Below are 14,775 nucleotides of genomic sequence, written 5' to 3' on the forward strand. Positions count from 1 at the left end.
GGTGAAGACACACACACACGCACGCACATACACAAACACACACATGCACACACATGTGCACACACTCGCACATACACAAACACACACACAGGCACGTGCACACACGCACATGTACACACACACACAGGCACGTGCACACACGCACACACACACACACGCACAAGCACATACACACACATGCACATACACACACACACACATGTGCACACACACACACATACACACGTGCACACACACACACACACACACACCCGTGGACACAAACGCACATACACACACACACACACACACACGCTCATTCTCAAAACCAAGCATGTGCCCACTCCTCTGCCCCACTCCACTCGTCTCCACTCTGACGTCAGATCCTTCCTTCATGTGGTCACAATCACACCCTTCCCCTGCTCCTCACGGAAAGCTCATCGCTACCATTTCCCACGAAGGCTGGATCTATACTCAACCCACACCCCCTCCACTGGTATGTGCATGCGCCCCCAATGCCCATGACCAAACAGAACACCCCCCCCCCCTGCCCCCCCCGCCTTCAGCAAGCTCTAAAAGAGAGCTCATTTCAGACAGAGCCACCTTGCACTCGGTGGCAGGGAGCAGGTCATTTTAAGGGACCTTCACCGCTAATTACGCAATGGGGGCTGTGAGCGGTTTGGAGATCTCCAGCCACTCCAGATAAAGACTTAAGTGCCGAAAATGACAGTGTCTCGGCAGAAGGCAGACGATCGGTGACCTGACGGGGGCACTGAGCGGCGGGCAGCAGCCGTGGCGGTTGGCAGTGCCAGCATGCCTCCCTGCGCCCCCTTATCCTGTGCCACCGAAGAGCTTCTGTTCTCTGGGGGGCCCGCATGCAGTAGGGGCCCCATTCAATCCCCACACCTGTGCCTGAATGGGACTCACAGTTAACTCACTGGGTACCATAATCTCTCTCTCTCTCTCTCTTCTGCCCTCCATCTTGCCTCCTCTCTCTCCCTCACCCCACCATCTTTAAAACCCAGAATAATTACGGGTGTAAAAAATACCACGCGATGAAGAGGAAAGAATGGCGAACGCACTGGGGCAGGTTTGGGGCGCAGCCAGGATCAGGGGGTGCAATTTGTTCGGTACGAGAGCAGAACGTGGAATTTCATGTCTAAAACGCGTTACCACTTTTGTTGGGGGGGGGGGGGGGGATTTTGACGATCAGGCACGGCTGTGAGCTCTCTCCTCCTCCCTGTTAAACTAATGGGGCTCACAGCACAGGGTACTGCTGCTCTACACGGGGGGAGGAGGACAGGTTTATATATATACAGCACATCACCGCGCGGCTCAAACTGTCTGCCAGCGCAGAGTTCTGTCGCTTCAGCAGACGGGCGGATGATGAAGGGAGCTTCGTTCTCCTCCAGCCCCGGGCGTACAGACTCCCACTTCAAATGGCTTTTCTGCTGCTGCGAAAATTCCTACTCTTAGGGCGCTCGCAATATCAGCACGTCCTCGCTAAATGATTCATAACAAGATGCTCTCTCTCTGTCTCTCTCTCGCCCCGTCTCTCTCGCTCTCTACTTTCCCCCTGCCTCCCTCTCCCTCCTCCTCTCTTTACCCCCCTCCTTTCCAAGATGAAGAGTTCCCCCCCCCCCCCCCTCTCTACTTAGACCACATTCACATCAGTGAGAACACTTCAAACACATCGTCGTAGAAACTGTTGGGAGCATGAAATGAAACAGAATGGAAAACCTGCCCCCTTTTTTTTTAATAAGGGAGATTTCTTGCTGAAGTCAAAGGCAGTTTTTCAGCTTCAACCATTTTAAAACTCCTTTCAACCGCAAGAGAAACTTTGAAATGACATATGGGTATTTCCACAGAGGCTCTGTCTGAAATTAGCAAACAACACAGGTGCACAAGACATAAAAGTGGACAAAAAAAACTGCACTACAGGTGCAGTGATCCTCCAAAATGAGCACAGGGACCTACTGTCCATAGGAGAGGAACAGGTGAGGTATGGCTAAATGAAGACTGACTCTTTGGAGCGGGAAATGTTTCTCCCTCTTTCCCTCTCTCTCTCTCTCTCTTTCTCTCTCACACACGCACACACACACAAGATGTAGATCTCATTTCAACCTTGGAGGGGACAACCAACAACATTTTTTTTTTTGTATATTTTTTTGGAGACACCAACAGTACCATCCCATACAACATGATTTTTGCGAAGTTCACCCCTTTTCTCCGAAGTTCACCCCTGTCCCCACGGGGGTCTACATCCACGCGTGGACAGACAGACGCCCCCAGGCACTCACACACATGCACACAGACCAACGTGACCTCGCGACCCTTGACCTCCGACCCTCACCCTTGCGGATGCCGGCGTAGCTGCTGCTGAGGCCGCTCCTCTTCTTGCGGTGGCGGTACAGCCAGACGCTGAACACCATGAGGATGATCCAGCAGGCCGCGCCGATGCCCGCGATGAAGGCAGGCTGCTTCACCACGTCCGAGATCTGCTGGGACAGCGTGTTCTCCTCGGGCTGCCCGCTCTCCATCATCCGCCCCGACGAGTCTGCGGACGGGGAGGAGAGAGAGAGAGAGAGAGAGAGAGAGAGAGGAGAGGAGAGAGAGAGAGAGAGAGGAGGAGAGAGAGAGAGAGGAGAGAGAGAGAGAGAGAGGAGGAGAGAGAGGAGAGAGAGAGAGAGAGAGAGAGAGAGAGAGAGAGAGAGAGAGAGAGGAGGAGAGGAGAGAGAGGAGAGGAGAGGAGAGGGGTGGAGAGGAGAGGAGAGAGAGAGGAGGAGAGGAAAGGAGAGGAGAGAGAGGAGGAGAGGAGAGAGGAAAGGAGACGGGAGGGGAGAGGAGGGGAGAGGGGAGGAGAGGAGAGGGAGGAGAGGAGAGAGAGTGGAGGGAGAGGAGAGGAGAGAGGAAAGAAGAGGAGAGGAGAGAGAGAGGAAGGGAGGGAGAAGGGAGGGGAGGGGAGGGGAGGGGAGAGGAGAGGAGAGGAGAGGAGAGGGGAGGAGGGGAGGGGAGAGGAGAGGAGAGAAAGAAACGAAAAAAAACGAAGGTGAGGGATTGAAGGGCAAAGGGACAAAAAGAGAAGACAGGAGAACGAGGGATGGACGAGGGGAGGTGTGAGGACGGAGGGGGTATGAAAGAGGGATGAAAGAGAGAGGAGAAAAATGCAGGCGTCATTCAGAGCATTAGACCGGTGAGTGAAGGACAGGCCTGCCAAGGCACACTGACATTCAGCAGAGCGGCAGCGCTGACGGAAGCAAGGCCGTCGCCGGGCACGGAGAGAGCGCTCTCTCGCTATTTTCTCTCGACTCCTTTCACCTCCGCAGGTCTGAGAACCAGGGCCGTGCAGTTTAGAGGGAGACAAAAAAAAACACAGCCGCCATCTTTTCTAAAGCAGAGACGGCCCGTGCGTGGGCGAGCGTCTGGAAGAGGAAGCGGCGAAAGTTGGCCTTCACAACAGAAGAAAAAAAAAATGAATGTGGATTTTTAAATAAATAGAAAAACGGGCAGGGCAACGGGTTCGACGGCGGGGCGAGCGGACGGGTGATTCGGCACGGCCCGCGGCTCCCCGTAAATAATTCACCCGAATGGCGGTTATTTCCGAAACCGCGATCGCTTCGAATGCCACGCGCTATCCAGGAGTGAATTTCCGTCGGGAGTCTGCAGCCAGGGCCACCTCCACGGTAGCCACCCCCACCGACACGACCGCGCTCTGAACGCACAGAGCCCGCGATCCCGTCGCCTCCTCCAAGGCAGCGCGTGGGCGTTTGGGTTCGGCCAGGGCCCTGTGGAGCCCGCTCCCTCCGTGTGTTAAGGCGGTTAAACCAATATTCTGGGGGCTTTAGAGGAGCCCCAACAAGCCCCAGTGGATGTACGGAGCATCCGAACCGAACCTTCACTGAAATGGCAGGGAACTGATTGGGAGGCGCATGTTAGGAGCAGAAATGTCGGCCATTTTGGGGCATATGAGAGTTCGCATTGAGCCTACAAAGACTGAGGAGAATACGATCAGGGACTCCAACTATATAAGATACACAAAGGAATAACATTAAGAGATGTGTGCATGGCTTTGAACTCATTTAATATTATCTCTCGCTAGCAAAAATGCATTTAAAAGGAATAAGCATAACCAACCAATCAGACCAATGACTCCCACCAGCGAATGCGCTTCTCTTGATCAGCCTTTCTCTCTGTTTTTCTTTCAATCTTTCGCTCCTTCCCGCATAAAAGCGGCTCAATTATCCTGCTTCAGACATTTTTTATTTCTTTCGGTCTTTCAGGTCTTTCTTTCTTTTCTTCTTTTCTCGGTGTCTTTTTGTTTCATGTTGCAGCCACTCTAATCTTTCTCGCATGCCAGCAGTCAGCCAGAGGCAAACAGGTTTTCCAAAGATCTGCAAAGGTTTTCCACCATCCTCTGCCCCCCTCCCGCCACCCCCACCACCACCACCTCCCAACCCCCACCCCTCCCTTCCCAGACGGGGTCCCGAATATCTGCTGATGTCACGGCTGTTCTTCAAGGGGGAAGGCAAGCGCCACGGCACTTACTAAAGAGACCCCGGCAAGTGGAGCTGATACCAGAACCACGGTGACACACCACAACTCCTCCCCGTATCCCAGAAGCCACTAGGGCATCGGGGCACGGCAGGAGCCGCACTGACCTCTAGTTTCCTCCCACTCTATTCCTCTTTTCCTCAGAGTAAGCAGAATGGACTGAGTTCTTTTTTTGTTTTTTTGTTTTTTACAGAGAGGGTGTGATTGAGGAGAGTGACTGGCCCTTTTCCCCTCTTTTCCCCCAAAGGCCCTAATCAGGCGCACCTGAAGCCGGGCAGAAGACAGGCCGGACCCCCTGTCTGGACAGGTACTTAACAGGTGTGAATCAGGAAACGGGCACATTGCAGCGGCGGGCTTCTCTCTCGACAGGCGAATTTCGCTGACAATTCCATTTTTCCGACGCTGACGGGGAGAGGAGGGGAGCGGGACGGGACGGGACAGGCAGAGACCCCGGGCTCGGCCCTGTAATGGCCCCAAACCTCGCCTCCTGTGAGCCAGCCGCCGCTCAATCACTTCCCCTGTGGCTCAATCACTTCCTGTCAGGTCAGGAGACCGGGATAACGAAGGCGCCGCTCGCTCACTCGCTCGCCCGCTCGGTCCGACCTGGAACCCAAGCTGCGGCTCTGACGCGGTTCGGTGTGAAGCCAAAAATCCCAAAATTCTCTCAAACTGATTACGAATGGGCGGGGCCAGTAGGCCGAAGAGCACTGAAAAGCCGGCCTATGAATGGTGAGAAAATGACCACGCAGGGAAAGGGAGAAACTCTGCCCTATTTAAAGGTGAGCGCTACAACCGTCTTAGCCAGTCCCGGTCATCAAGGTGAAACATCAACCACGGAAACTCAGGTGGTTTCCACTACCACACCTGCATGTTTAACAAGATCCCAACAGGTAACGGGGAAACCAGGCGGGAGCCAGCTTGTGGGAAATACCCTGCTCCAAACCATGTTTCCGTGATCACCAAATACATCATTAAAAACATTTATCAGAGATCCGTTTGAGTGCGGCAAACATCAAATCCAGAGAATTTACAGCCTCTGTTCCCACTGAAATGTGCCAATGAAGTGAGATAGTCAAGACTTGCCAATAAAGGAAGAAAATTTCACTTGTACAGCAAGGGCAACTTAAGCTAATAATTTATACTCGAGAGAAAAAAAGAAGTATTTTAAGTCTCATTAGATAATTAAAACCCTTGTTAAGACAGACTTTTTTTGCAGTGTACATGCAGTGTACTCCTTTTCACCGAACATATAATGGACAGAGCATGAAACCGCCCACTGACTGTTCCCTGGGCAAGCGAGGAGGCCAATTAGCGGCAGCGCGAGAGCTGTGTTGTAAGCTGACAGTGGTGCGAAGAGCTATATTTACTGTATGTGGCAGGTGATGTGTGGAGAGTGAGGGGGGAAGGGGGGGGCATGTTCTCTGACCAGGTGGAAGGTGATGTCACCGTGAGGGAGGAGGGACGGCGAGGACTCGCGCGAGGAAGGAGGACGAACGGATGGACGAATGGATGGATGGATGGATGGACGGACAGATGGACGCACTCACCCAGCTGGAAGAAGGTGACCTCGCTCTTGACCCCCGGGCCGGCGCCGGTGCTGGCCGCCACCTCCACGCTGTAGCGGACCCCCGGGGAGAGGCTGGGGATCAGGACGGAGAAGGTGGAGCCGTCCACCGTGCGGTTGACGTGGTAACGGCTCTCGTTCCCCAGACACCAGATCTGGAGGACAGGAGGGGGTTGAAAATTAATGAGCGTTTCACACATTTTTTTTCTTTTCTTTTTTATAAAGGTGCTGAACAGTCAAGCCTCAATGTGATCCCGCACTGGAAGGGGGCGACATAGCTCAGGAGGTAAAAGCGGCTGTCTGGCAGTCGGAGGGTTGCCGGTTCGATCCCCCGCCCTGGGCGTGTAAAAGTGTCCCTGAGCAAGACACCTAACCCCTAATTGCTCCCAGTGAGCTGATTGGTACCTTGCATGGCAGCCTTTCACCATTGGTGTGTGAGTGTGTGTGTGAATGGGTGAATGAGAGGCATCAATTGTAAAGCGCTTTGGATAAAAGCGCTATATAAATGCAGTCCATTTACCAAGTTTTTGACATCTACCCACGGTTTTACTCACTCTGAAAAGCATTACCCTGATTTTAAACACAGCAGGTCACACAGATAAATAAATAAATAAAAAATTATGAGTATGATATGTCTATATACATATCAGATAGAACTGCATAAACCATAACTGCGATATGGTATTATTAATACACAGCATAATGACTTTTCTCAGCCTGGGTTACACTTACAGTCCATGCGCACATACGCATCTGAACTTATCTCAGTCTGAGAAACGGATAACTGCACTTCCTGTCTCTGAGTTCATTAGACGAAGCGACCCACTTAATCTCGTCTCAGCAGCCGCAACATCTCAAATTCCCCCACGATCGCGGCCTAACCTGATAAAAAATAAATAAATAAATAAATAAATAAATAAAAAAAGCAAGCCGGATCAGTAATCACCGTGGTAACGCAATTACTGGGCTGGAGGGAGAGCTCCCCGACTCAGAGTCACAGGCAGTTCTTTCTGCGCTAATTCAATTCTGGCCACGCGTCTTTCCTTGAGGAGGACTTTACACTAATCTCTAGAACCCCCCCCCCCCCCCCACGCCCCCCCCCCTCCCCCCGGCTCGTTTTTGGGTACTTGTTGCTGTGGAGCAGTGAGTGTGGTCGCCAGGCAGAGATGGGACAGGGGGCTGAGGTCAGACCGGACCAGAGTGCTTCCAATGTGGGCGGGGGGGGGGGGGGGTCGGATTATTCCAGAATCCCGGCACATACGGCAGAGCGGAGAGCGGAGACCGCGCCGCGTGGGAACGCCAGCGTAAGGAGCTCGGAACAATCCGGCACCGGATTTAACAGCCGTGAAATTACTCTAAACCTTATCTCCGGGAAACATTTACCTGGAAAATTAACAGCAGCGTAACTTTTCAGACCCCCCCACCCCCACATCCCCGCCTCCCTCAAACCCACCACATCATCACCCTCCCCCACCCCCACCCCCCACCACCACTTCCAACTGCAACCTACGTCCCACACAATGAAAAAAAAGCCTCTGCAATTAAAATGGCAGCGGTAGTGTGAAATATCACATTATAGAGAAAAGGCTCCCCAAAGCGAGCGGCCCGTATGGAGCGCACATTCCACCAAACGGCGAGAGAAATGAAGACATGGAGGGGGGGGATGCGTTATGGGAGAACCGCTCCTTTTCGAGGAATCGCAGGAGGGCGTGGTGATGACATTACAGGCTGCAAAATTAGGGCCACCTTCCCTAATTTTAGGGTCACACACACATCTGTCCCTCTGTCTGTCCACCCCACCCCCCTTCTCTTCTCTAACACCCCCCCCCTTCCTCCTTTTCTCTCCAGGACACGCAGAAAAATAAAAGCCTGGTATTAATTAAAGCCAGGAACGGGGGAGGGGGGTAGGAGGGCACTGAACACTGATGCCCTTTTGGCGCCAGACCAGACAGGAAAAATACGCTCCAGAAGAACCCGGGACCTTGAGGGCCCATCGAGGGCAGCTGCATTCACCTCGTGCACAGATGTGCTTCTATTTACGGTCAAACGCGACTTCCGCACTGTAGTACTGCTGCACAGGGCCACGAGCACACGGCTCGCTGACCTCTACTGTCCTCTCTCTTCCATACATAAGGTCTATTAATAAATGAGCAGCCAATTCCACACACAGAATGCACCTGGATAATTCTCAGCACATGCAGCCAATTCCACACACAGAATGCACCTGGATGAGTCCCAGAACATACACTACCACAGAGACAGACAGCACTGGGGCAGAGAGATAAAAGTCTGCTAATTCTCCAGCAGATGGCCCCATTTCTCTATAATTTCCCCCACGCCTTCACTCTCGAGTCATTTCGCTGTGGTCTGCGCCCGTGACACCTGATCCAGGATCAGTCAGCCGTCAGTCACCCCCAGCTGAAACCTCCAGGTGAAACGAGCCCAAGCTGAACCGGGGGTCAGTGTGAAGCAGAGGCAGAACCCTACCTTTACCTGCTCTGTTCTACCTCTCCGTCTCTCAGCTCCTACCCCTAGGTAATTACCACTCCGTCTCAGTCCCCCCCCCCCCCCCCCCCCCATCCCCTCCGTCTGTGTTTGGGCTGGCGTTAGCGTTAACCCCCGGCAGCCCCCCCGCCCCTCTCGTCCGTTACCTTGTACTCCTGCACCACGCCGTTCTGCTCCTCCTCGGGAGGCGGTTGCCAGGAGACCAGGATAGCCGTCCCGTTGTCATCGCTCTTCGTCACGGTAACCCCACGGGGGGCAGCGCTGGGGGCTGAGGAGACAAACAGGGGGCAAAAACAGACGCTCGCATTAACAAAGGTCCGCTCCATATATCTCCCAAGCTAATCAATCTTTTATTTTCATTTATTTATTTTTTGTGAAAATTGTCACGCAACCCTGTCAGTGTTAAGGTAATGAGGGCGGGTCTACGCATTCATCCAGGTCTGCTTTTCTGTGTCACACTCGCATATACGACACTAGAGGTGTTTCTTCTTCCTCTGTTTTTGGGATCTGATTTTTGAGGGGGAAAAGCCCCCCCCCCCCGACTCTAACGAACGCGTCTCTCGCTCTTTTCCCATGAGGCTCTGCTCTGCGGGATCAGCCGCTCCTCCTAGCGCCTGCTCAGTTTTTAAATGATTTATGCGGGAGACGAGGCGGGACGGGACGGGACCGGGGAGAAGGGGAACAGGCGCGTATTCACAGGTAGGCGTCGGCCCATTACGGGAGCGATGTGGCTCGCGGGATCCCCCCCCCCCCCTGTTTAAAAAGGCATCGTCCTACAGGGGCCCTGTGATGGATGGGCAAACAGTGCAGGAATAACATGCTGGTACGCAGTGCTTCACATGCTTTCGTGTTCTCTCCTTCCCCCCCCCCCATAGCTTTCACCCACCGAACAAGCTCATTAAGAGCGACAGACGCTCAGCTCTACCCGGTTAAAAAGTACGATTCTATTTTTGGTAAACACAAGCGAGCGAGGGCCTCCCTTTCGAACCGCGTTCGTTCGAACGTTCGCCGAAAAAAAAGAAATTAATTAGCTTAGCGTTTAAAAGGGTTCGCGCGCTTCGTTTGAAGAGACGCTGGTCGGACGAGCGTAATTAAAGCGAATCGATGGCGAACGCGCCGCAGAGCGTTCAATTAGCGCTGTAATTATGTCGCGAGTGTTTTGCGTTTTTTTGGGTTTCTCGTCGCTCGCCAATCCTTCCTCTTCCGCAACGTTCCGCTGCGGCGATCCAGAGCCACGCCCATCCGCGGCACAGTAAAGCGAGTTCTGAATCCTGGCCAATAAGAAATACGTCTGCCCCCGTCGGCCCCGCCTCCTCACCTTCCTCCAGGGTCTTGGCGATCTTCACCTCGCTGTCGGTGCCCTGGAACTCGTTGAAGAAGGGGCGCACCTTGAACTCGTAGGTCACCCCCTTCTTCAGCTGGGGCACCACGGCGCTGTCCTCCCCCGGGGTGCGGACCTCGAAAACGCCCCACTCCCCCCGGGGCTGCTGCCCCCCCTCTGGAGACGAGCGGTACATCACCTTGTAGCCCTGGATGTACTGGGACTGCTGCTCCACCTGGTGGCAGGGTAGAGCACAACACGCAAAAGCAGAAGTTACAAACCTTTACCGTAGCCTGTAGCTGTAGTGTGAACTTTAGAGGCCAGATACAGAACAGCATCGTTTTCTTTTATGCTACATCCAGATCAGGTTTATCAGAATAAAATAAATAGAAATAAAACAAAAATAAAAACAGTAAGGACTCTCCCAGGAGAGAGCTTGTTCCCGTTCGGGGGCACTGCCATCTTCAGAGGCAGCAGAGAGTTACACTTCCCTCTCCGGAGGCTTGCGAATGAATGCCGCTCCATGAGGTCATCGTTCAGAGGCTTCTGAGATGTCTGGTGCTGGTTAGTTAGACCCAGCCGGAACACTCCGGAACAGCCAGTTCCCCCCGCCGGGCTCTCCCGGGACGGGTTTTGCCAGGGGGTCCTCTTAAACACAACCGGTCACATGACCTGCATTCGACGCCTCGGACACAATCACCCGCAAAACCACCCGCGTTAACCGTTGGGTTACCGTGACGATACGCTCATCTCCCACGGCGACGCTGAAGTACAGCTTTTAGGGAGAAAAGACACACAGATGCCCAGCTGCGCAGCCTCCCGCCTGCCCTGCATCGGGCACAGATAAATCACTTATACTGCCCGTCTTTCACCGCCGTTTATACACGCGTTTCTGATACCTGCTGCCTCCAGTCCCACAATGCACTAAAGCAGCAGCCTCCGCCCCCCCGTCTCCAGGGAAGAAGAACAGCACTTGCTTGTAAAATTATTTTTGGGAGGATTTTTATTAGTATTTTTTTAATCCCCCCCCTCAATAAAACCTGCTGTTAGTGCAGGTGGTCCCGATTAAGCATGACTGGGGTGTGCTCTGCTGGCAAAATGTGCGGGAGAACACACACACACACACACACACACACACACACCAAAACCCACGCTAGAAAGAGGGATTCTAGCCTCAAGGAAGAAGAACTTCTCACTCTTACTTATGACTTAAATTGGTGAAAATTGTTACCAAATACCGGAGTAAAAAAAAGTCAATTTTAAAAAGAATTAAATTAATTAAATGTTCCTTTCACAATGGGTTGGAGGCTACTTCTGAACGGCACCTTGCCGTTTTGTGAACTTGGAAACATGTCCTTCTCACAGCCGGCTGATCCGATTCCCTTGGAAAACTGGGAAGATTGCGAGAGGCTTATAGCAGATCCAGGATCAGCGCTGCCAACATGTCTACAGGAAGCTCTGGCCTTCCCCGTCTCTCCCCAACATCACTGAGCCCCTTTCCTCTGGCCTTCCCCGTCTCTCCCCCACATCTGCGAGCCCCTTTCCTCTGGCCTTCCCCGTCTGCCCGTCTCTCCCCCACATCTGCGAGCCCCTTTCCTCTGGCCTTCCCTGTCTCCCCGTCTCTCCCTCACATCTGAAAGCCCCTTTCCTCTGGCCTTCCCCATCTCTCCCCCACATCTGCAAACCCCTTTCCTCTGGCCTTCCCCATCTCTCCCTCACATCTGCAAACCCCTTTTCTCTGGCCTTCCCCATCTCTCCCTCACATCTCTGAGCCCCTTTTCTTTGGCCTTCCCCGTCTCTCCCCCACATCTCTGAGCCCCTTTCCTCTGGCCTTCCCCGTCTCTTCCCCACATCTGCGAGCCCTTTCCTCCCCTTCCTCTGTGGACGCACCGCCTGTTTCCCCGCCCTCGTTATTTTTAACAGCACTGGAGTGTTCTCAATATGGGCGGGTCCTCCGGGCCGGTGCTTTCTGGAGCGGGCAGACGATCGTTCCGCTCCGAGCGGCCCGCTGTGGATTTGGGGGGTGGGGGGTGGGGGGGTCTCTCCTCGTTTCTCAGGAAGCAGACGCACCGAGCCAGTTCTGAACGACCCTTGCTGCTCCAGCTCCCAGCACCAGATGGATCTTAAGCGCCATTTGACAAGCTTCCAGACTCGTCTAGGCCAGGTCCCCCCTCTGAAGACCGATTACACGATCCTGCCGTGCTGTTATTCCTGGAACAGCCCTCAATGCCAGCGCTATCTGTGCTGCTATTACAAGAGCTAAGAGCTGCCAGTATCACACAAAACAACATCTCACTCTTAATATCACCCTAAAGAACATCTCACTCTTAATATCACCCTAAACAACATCTCACCGCTAATATCACACAAAACAACATCTCACTCTTAATATCACCCTAAAGAACATCTCACTCCTAATATCACCCTAAAGAACATCTCACTCTTAATATCACCCTAAAGAACATCACACTCTTAATATAACCCTAAAGAACATCTCACTCTTAATATCACCCTAAAGAACATCTCACTCCTAATATCACCCTAAAGAACATCGCACTCTTAATATAACCCTAAAGAACATCTCACTCCTAATATCACCCTAAAGAACATCTCACTCTTAATATCACTCTAAAGAACATCTCACTCCTAATATCACTCAAAGAACATCTCAATCCTAATATCACTCTAAAGAACATCTAACTCCTAATAGCACTCTAATATCACTCTAAACAACATCCTAATATCACATCAGCAAAAACCGAAGTCAATCTTAACAAGCACTTTAGTCTTATATTTACACATAAAATCTTATTTCTATTAATTGTTGGCTAAATAAGACAAAAAAGACTGCCAATGGGGCGAGACTATTGTCACTTCAAGCAAAAAATAACTTAAAACAAGTTAACATTTTCTATTTGAGAGAAAGAAATAAGATTTTAAGTCTCATTACAAGACTAAAAACATTACAGACTTTTTTTTTCAGTGCCATTGCGCTTTGTGGTGGCTCAAGATTTAGCCCAAATTGCCATAGGTTCAAATCTCTAAAGCCACCACTACCGGGCACAGCAGTCACAGGAGAGATGGCGTGCGCCTGCACATATGCGCGTGACTCAGGTCATTAGCGTCGCGTAACACCAGCCCCTGCCCTCCACCACTCCCTGCCCTCCACCAGTCCCTGCCCTCCATCAGCCCCTGCCCTCCACCAGCCCCTGCCCTCCACCAGCCCCTGCCCTCCACCAGCCCCTGCCCTCCACCAGTCCCTGCCCTCCACCAGCCCCTGCCCTCCACCAGCCCCTGCCCTCCACCAGCCCCTGCCCTCCACCAGTCCCTGCCCTCCGCCAGCCCCTGCCCTCCACCAGTCCCTGCCCTCCAGTCCTCACCAGCCCTGCCTCCACCAGCCCTGCCCTCCACCAGCCCGCCAACTGCCCCCTTCGGCCTGCCCTCACCGCCACTGCACCCTGCCCAGTCCTGCTCAGCAGGCGACAGGTGGGGCCGCGCTTGTGCAGGCTGCGTCCATCACCCGTCCCCACCCGCTCACCAGCTGGTCTGCAGGTGGTCCACGTCCCCCTCCCGGCTGCCTGCAGCCCTGGGGATATCTGCATCGGGACGACACACAGGAGAGTGGTGCGGGGATGAGCGCATGCGTTTGGAGCAGGGGTGGGGAGGGGTAGGAAGCAAAGGGGGGGGGGGGGGCGCAATATCTGCCCAAAGGACACACAGGAGAGTGGCGCGAGGATCAGAGTGTGTGGTGGGGTGGGGGATAGGGGGGGTAGGAAATGAAGGGGGGGGATATCTGCCCAGGCCGACACACAGGAGAGTGTGGGGATGAGCGAGTACGGTATGGGCGGGTGAGGTAGGTGAGGGGTGGCGCGATGGGGGGGGGGGGGGGGTTACCTTGCGTCTTGACGGCGTCGGTGATGGGGCTGGGGTCGCTCAGGCCGTAGGCGTTGGCAGCGCGCACCAGGAAGAGGTAGACCGCGCTGGGCTTCAAGCCCTTCAGGACGAAGGTCTCCGTCTTCACGTGCTCCGCCAGCGTCTGCCAGCTGCTCCCCGAGGCGTGGCTGGGGGTGGACACATAAAAGGGGGGGGGGGGGACTTCAGCAAGACCGCACAGGACAGGGACTGTCTCAGTGTACCCAATTTCATATCAATGAGAACAGAACAGGACACTCAGAGGACAGTGTGTCAGCCCAGGGCTTGAGAGAGGAGACAGTCATATTGGTTGGGTGAAGGTGGCAATAGCTTTGGTGAGGAGGGTGTACTGTATTGGAGACTAGGCATCAGAACTCCAAGCAAACACACACACACACACACACACACAGGCAACCACACGCACTCAAAACGACAACTAGAACGAGAGTAATCCACGCGAAAGCACACAAACACAGACAGACGCACAAGACACCACCGGGCGTGTTTCTCACTCCTCCTCTGCTCACCTGAAGGCCTCGATGACGTAGGAGGTGGGCGTGGCCCCGGCGTTAAGGTTGGGCTTCCAGGACAGGGTGACGGAGGTGCGGGTGACCTCGGCCACCTCGGGCTTGGACGGGGCGCTGGGGATCAGGTTGGGGTCAGTGGGTCTGGCGGGCTGCACCGGAACTCCGAATTCTGGGACGGGACAGGACGGGACAGGGGGGAGGAGCAAGAGGAGAGGATAATGTGTCACATGACCAGAGAGGGGGGCCTCCCCCCCAGATACTTAATGCCGTCAGATAAAGGACTTTGAAGAAGAGAAATGAACAGATTCGCACTTCCCTTTAATTTAGCACACAGAGCCGTTATGTAAATCAGACTCTGCATGCAGTGATGACATCACAGCGAGGAGCAGAGCAATTACAGACTGAAGAGCCGCCAT

At 53.6% G+C, this 14,775-nt stretch overlaps 1 protein-coding gene across 1 annotated transcript in view; it reads right to left on the reverse strand.

The window, feature by feature from the left end:
- robo1 (roundabout, axon guidance receptor, homolog 1 (Drosophila)) overlaps nt 1-14,775 on the reverse strand; it is a 434,162-nt gene that overhangs the window by 29,852 nt on the left and 389,535 nt on the right. The window contains exons 14-20 of the mRNA XM_064301511.1: nt 14,360-14,528; nt 13,758-13,981; nt 13,459-13,516; nt 9,918-10,201; nt 8,746-8,867; nt 6,078-6,249; nt 2,280-2,536 (exon numbers count right to left, since the gene is read on the reverse strand). Coding sequence (XP_064157581.1) covers nt 2,280-2,536; nt 6,078-6,249; nt 8,746-8,867; nt 9,918-10,201; nt 13,459-13,516; nt 13,758-13,981; nt 14,360-14,528 — 1,286 coding nt within the window. The remainder of the gene's footprint in view (nt 1-2,279; nt 2,537-6,077; nt 6,250-8,745; nt 8,868-9,917; nt 10,202-13,458; nt 13,517-13,757; nt 13,982-14,359; nt 14,529-14,775) is intronic.

The sequence above is a fragment of the Anguilla rostrata genome, chromosome 12, assembly GCF_018555375.3.
Source record: "Anguilla rostrata isolate EN2019 chromosome 12, ASM1855537v3, whole genome shotgun sequence".
NCBI lineage: Eukaryota > Metazoa > Chordata > Actinopteri > Anguilliformes > Anguillidae > Anguilla > Anguilla rostrata.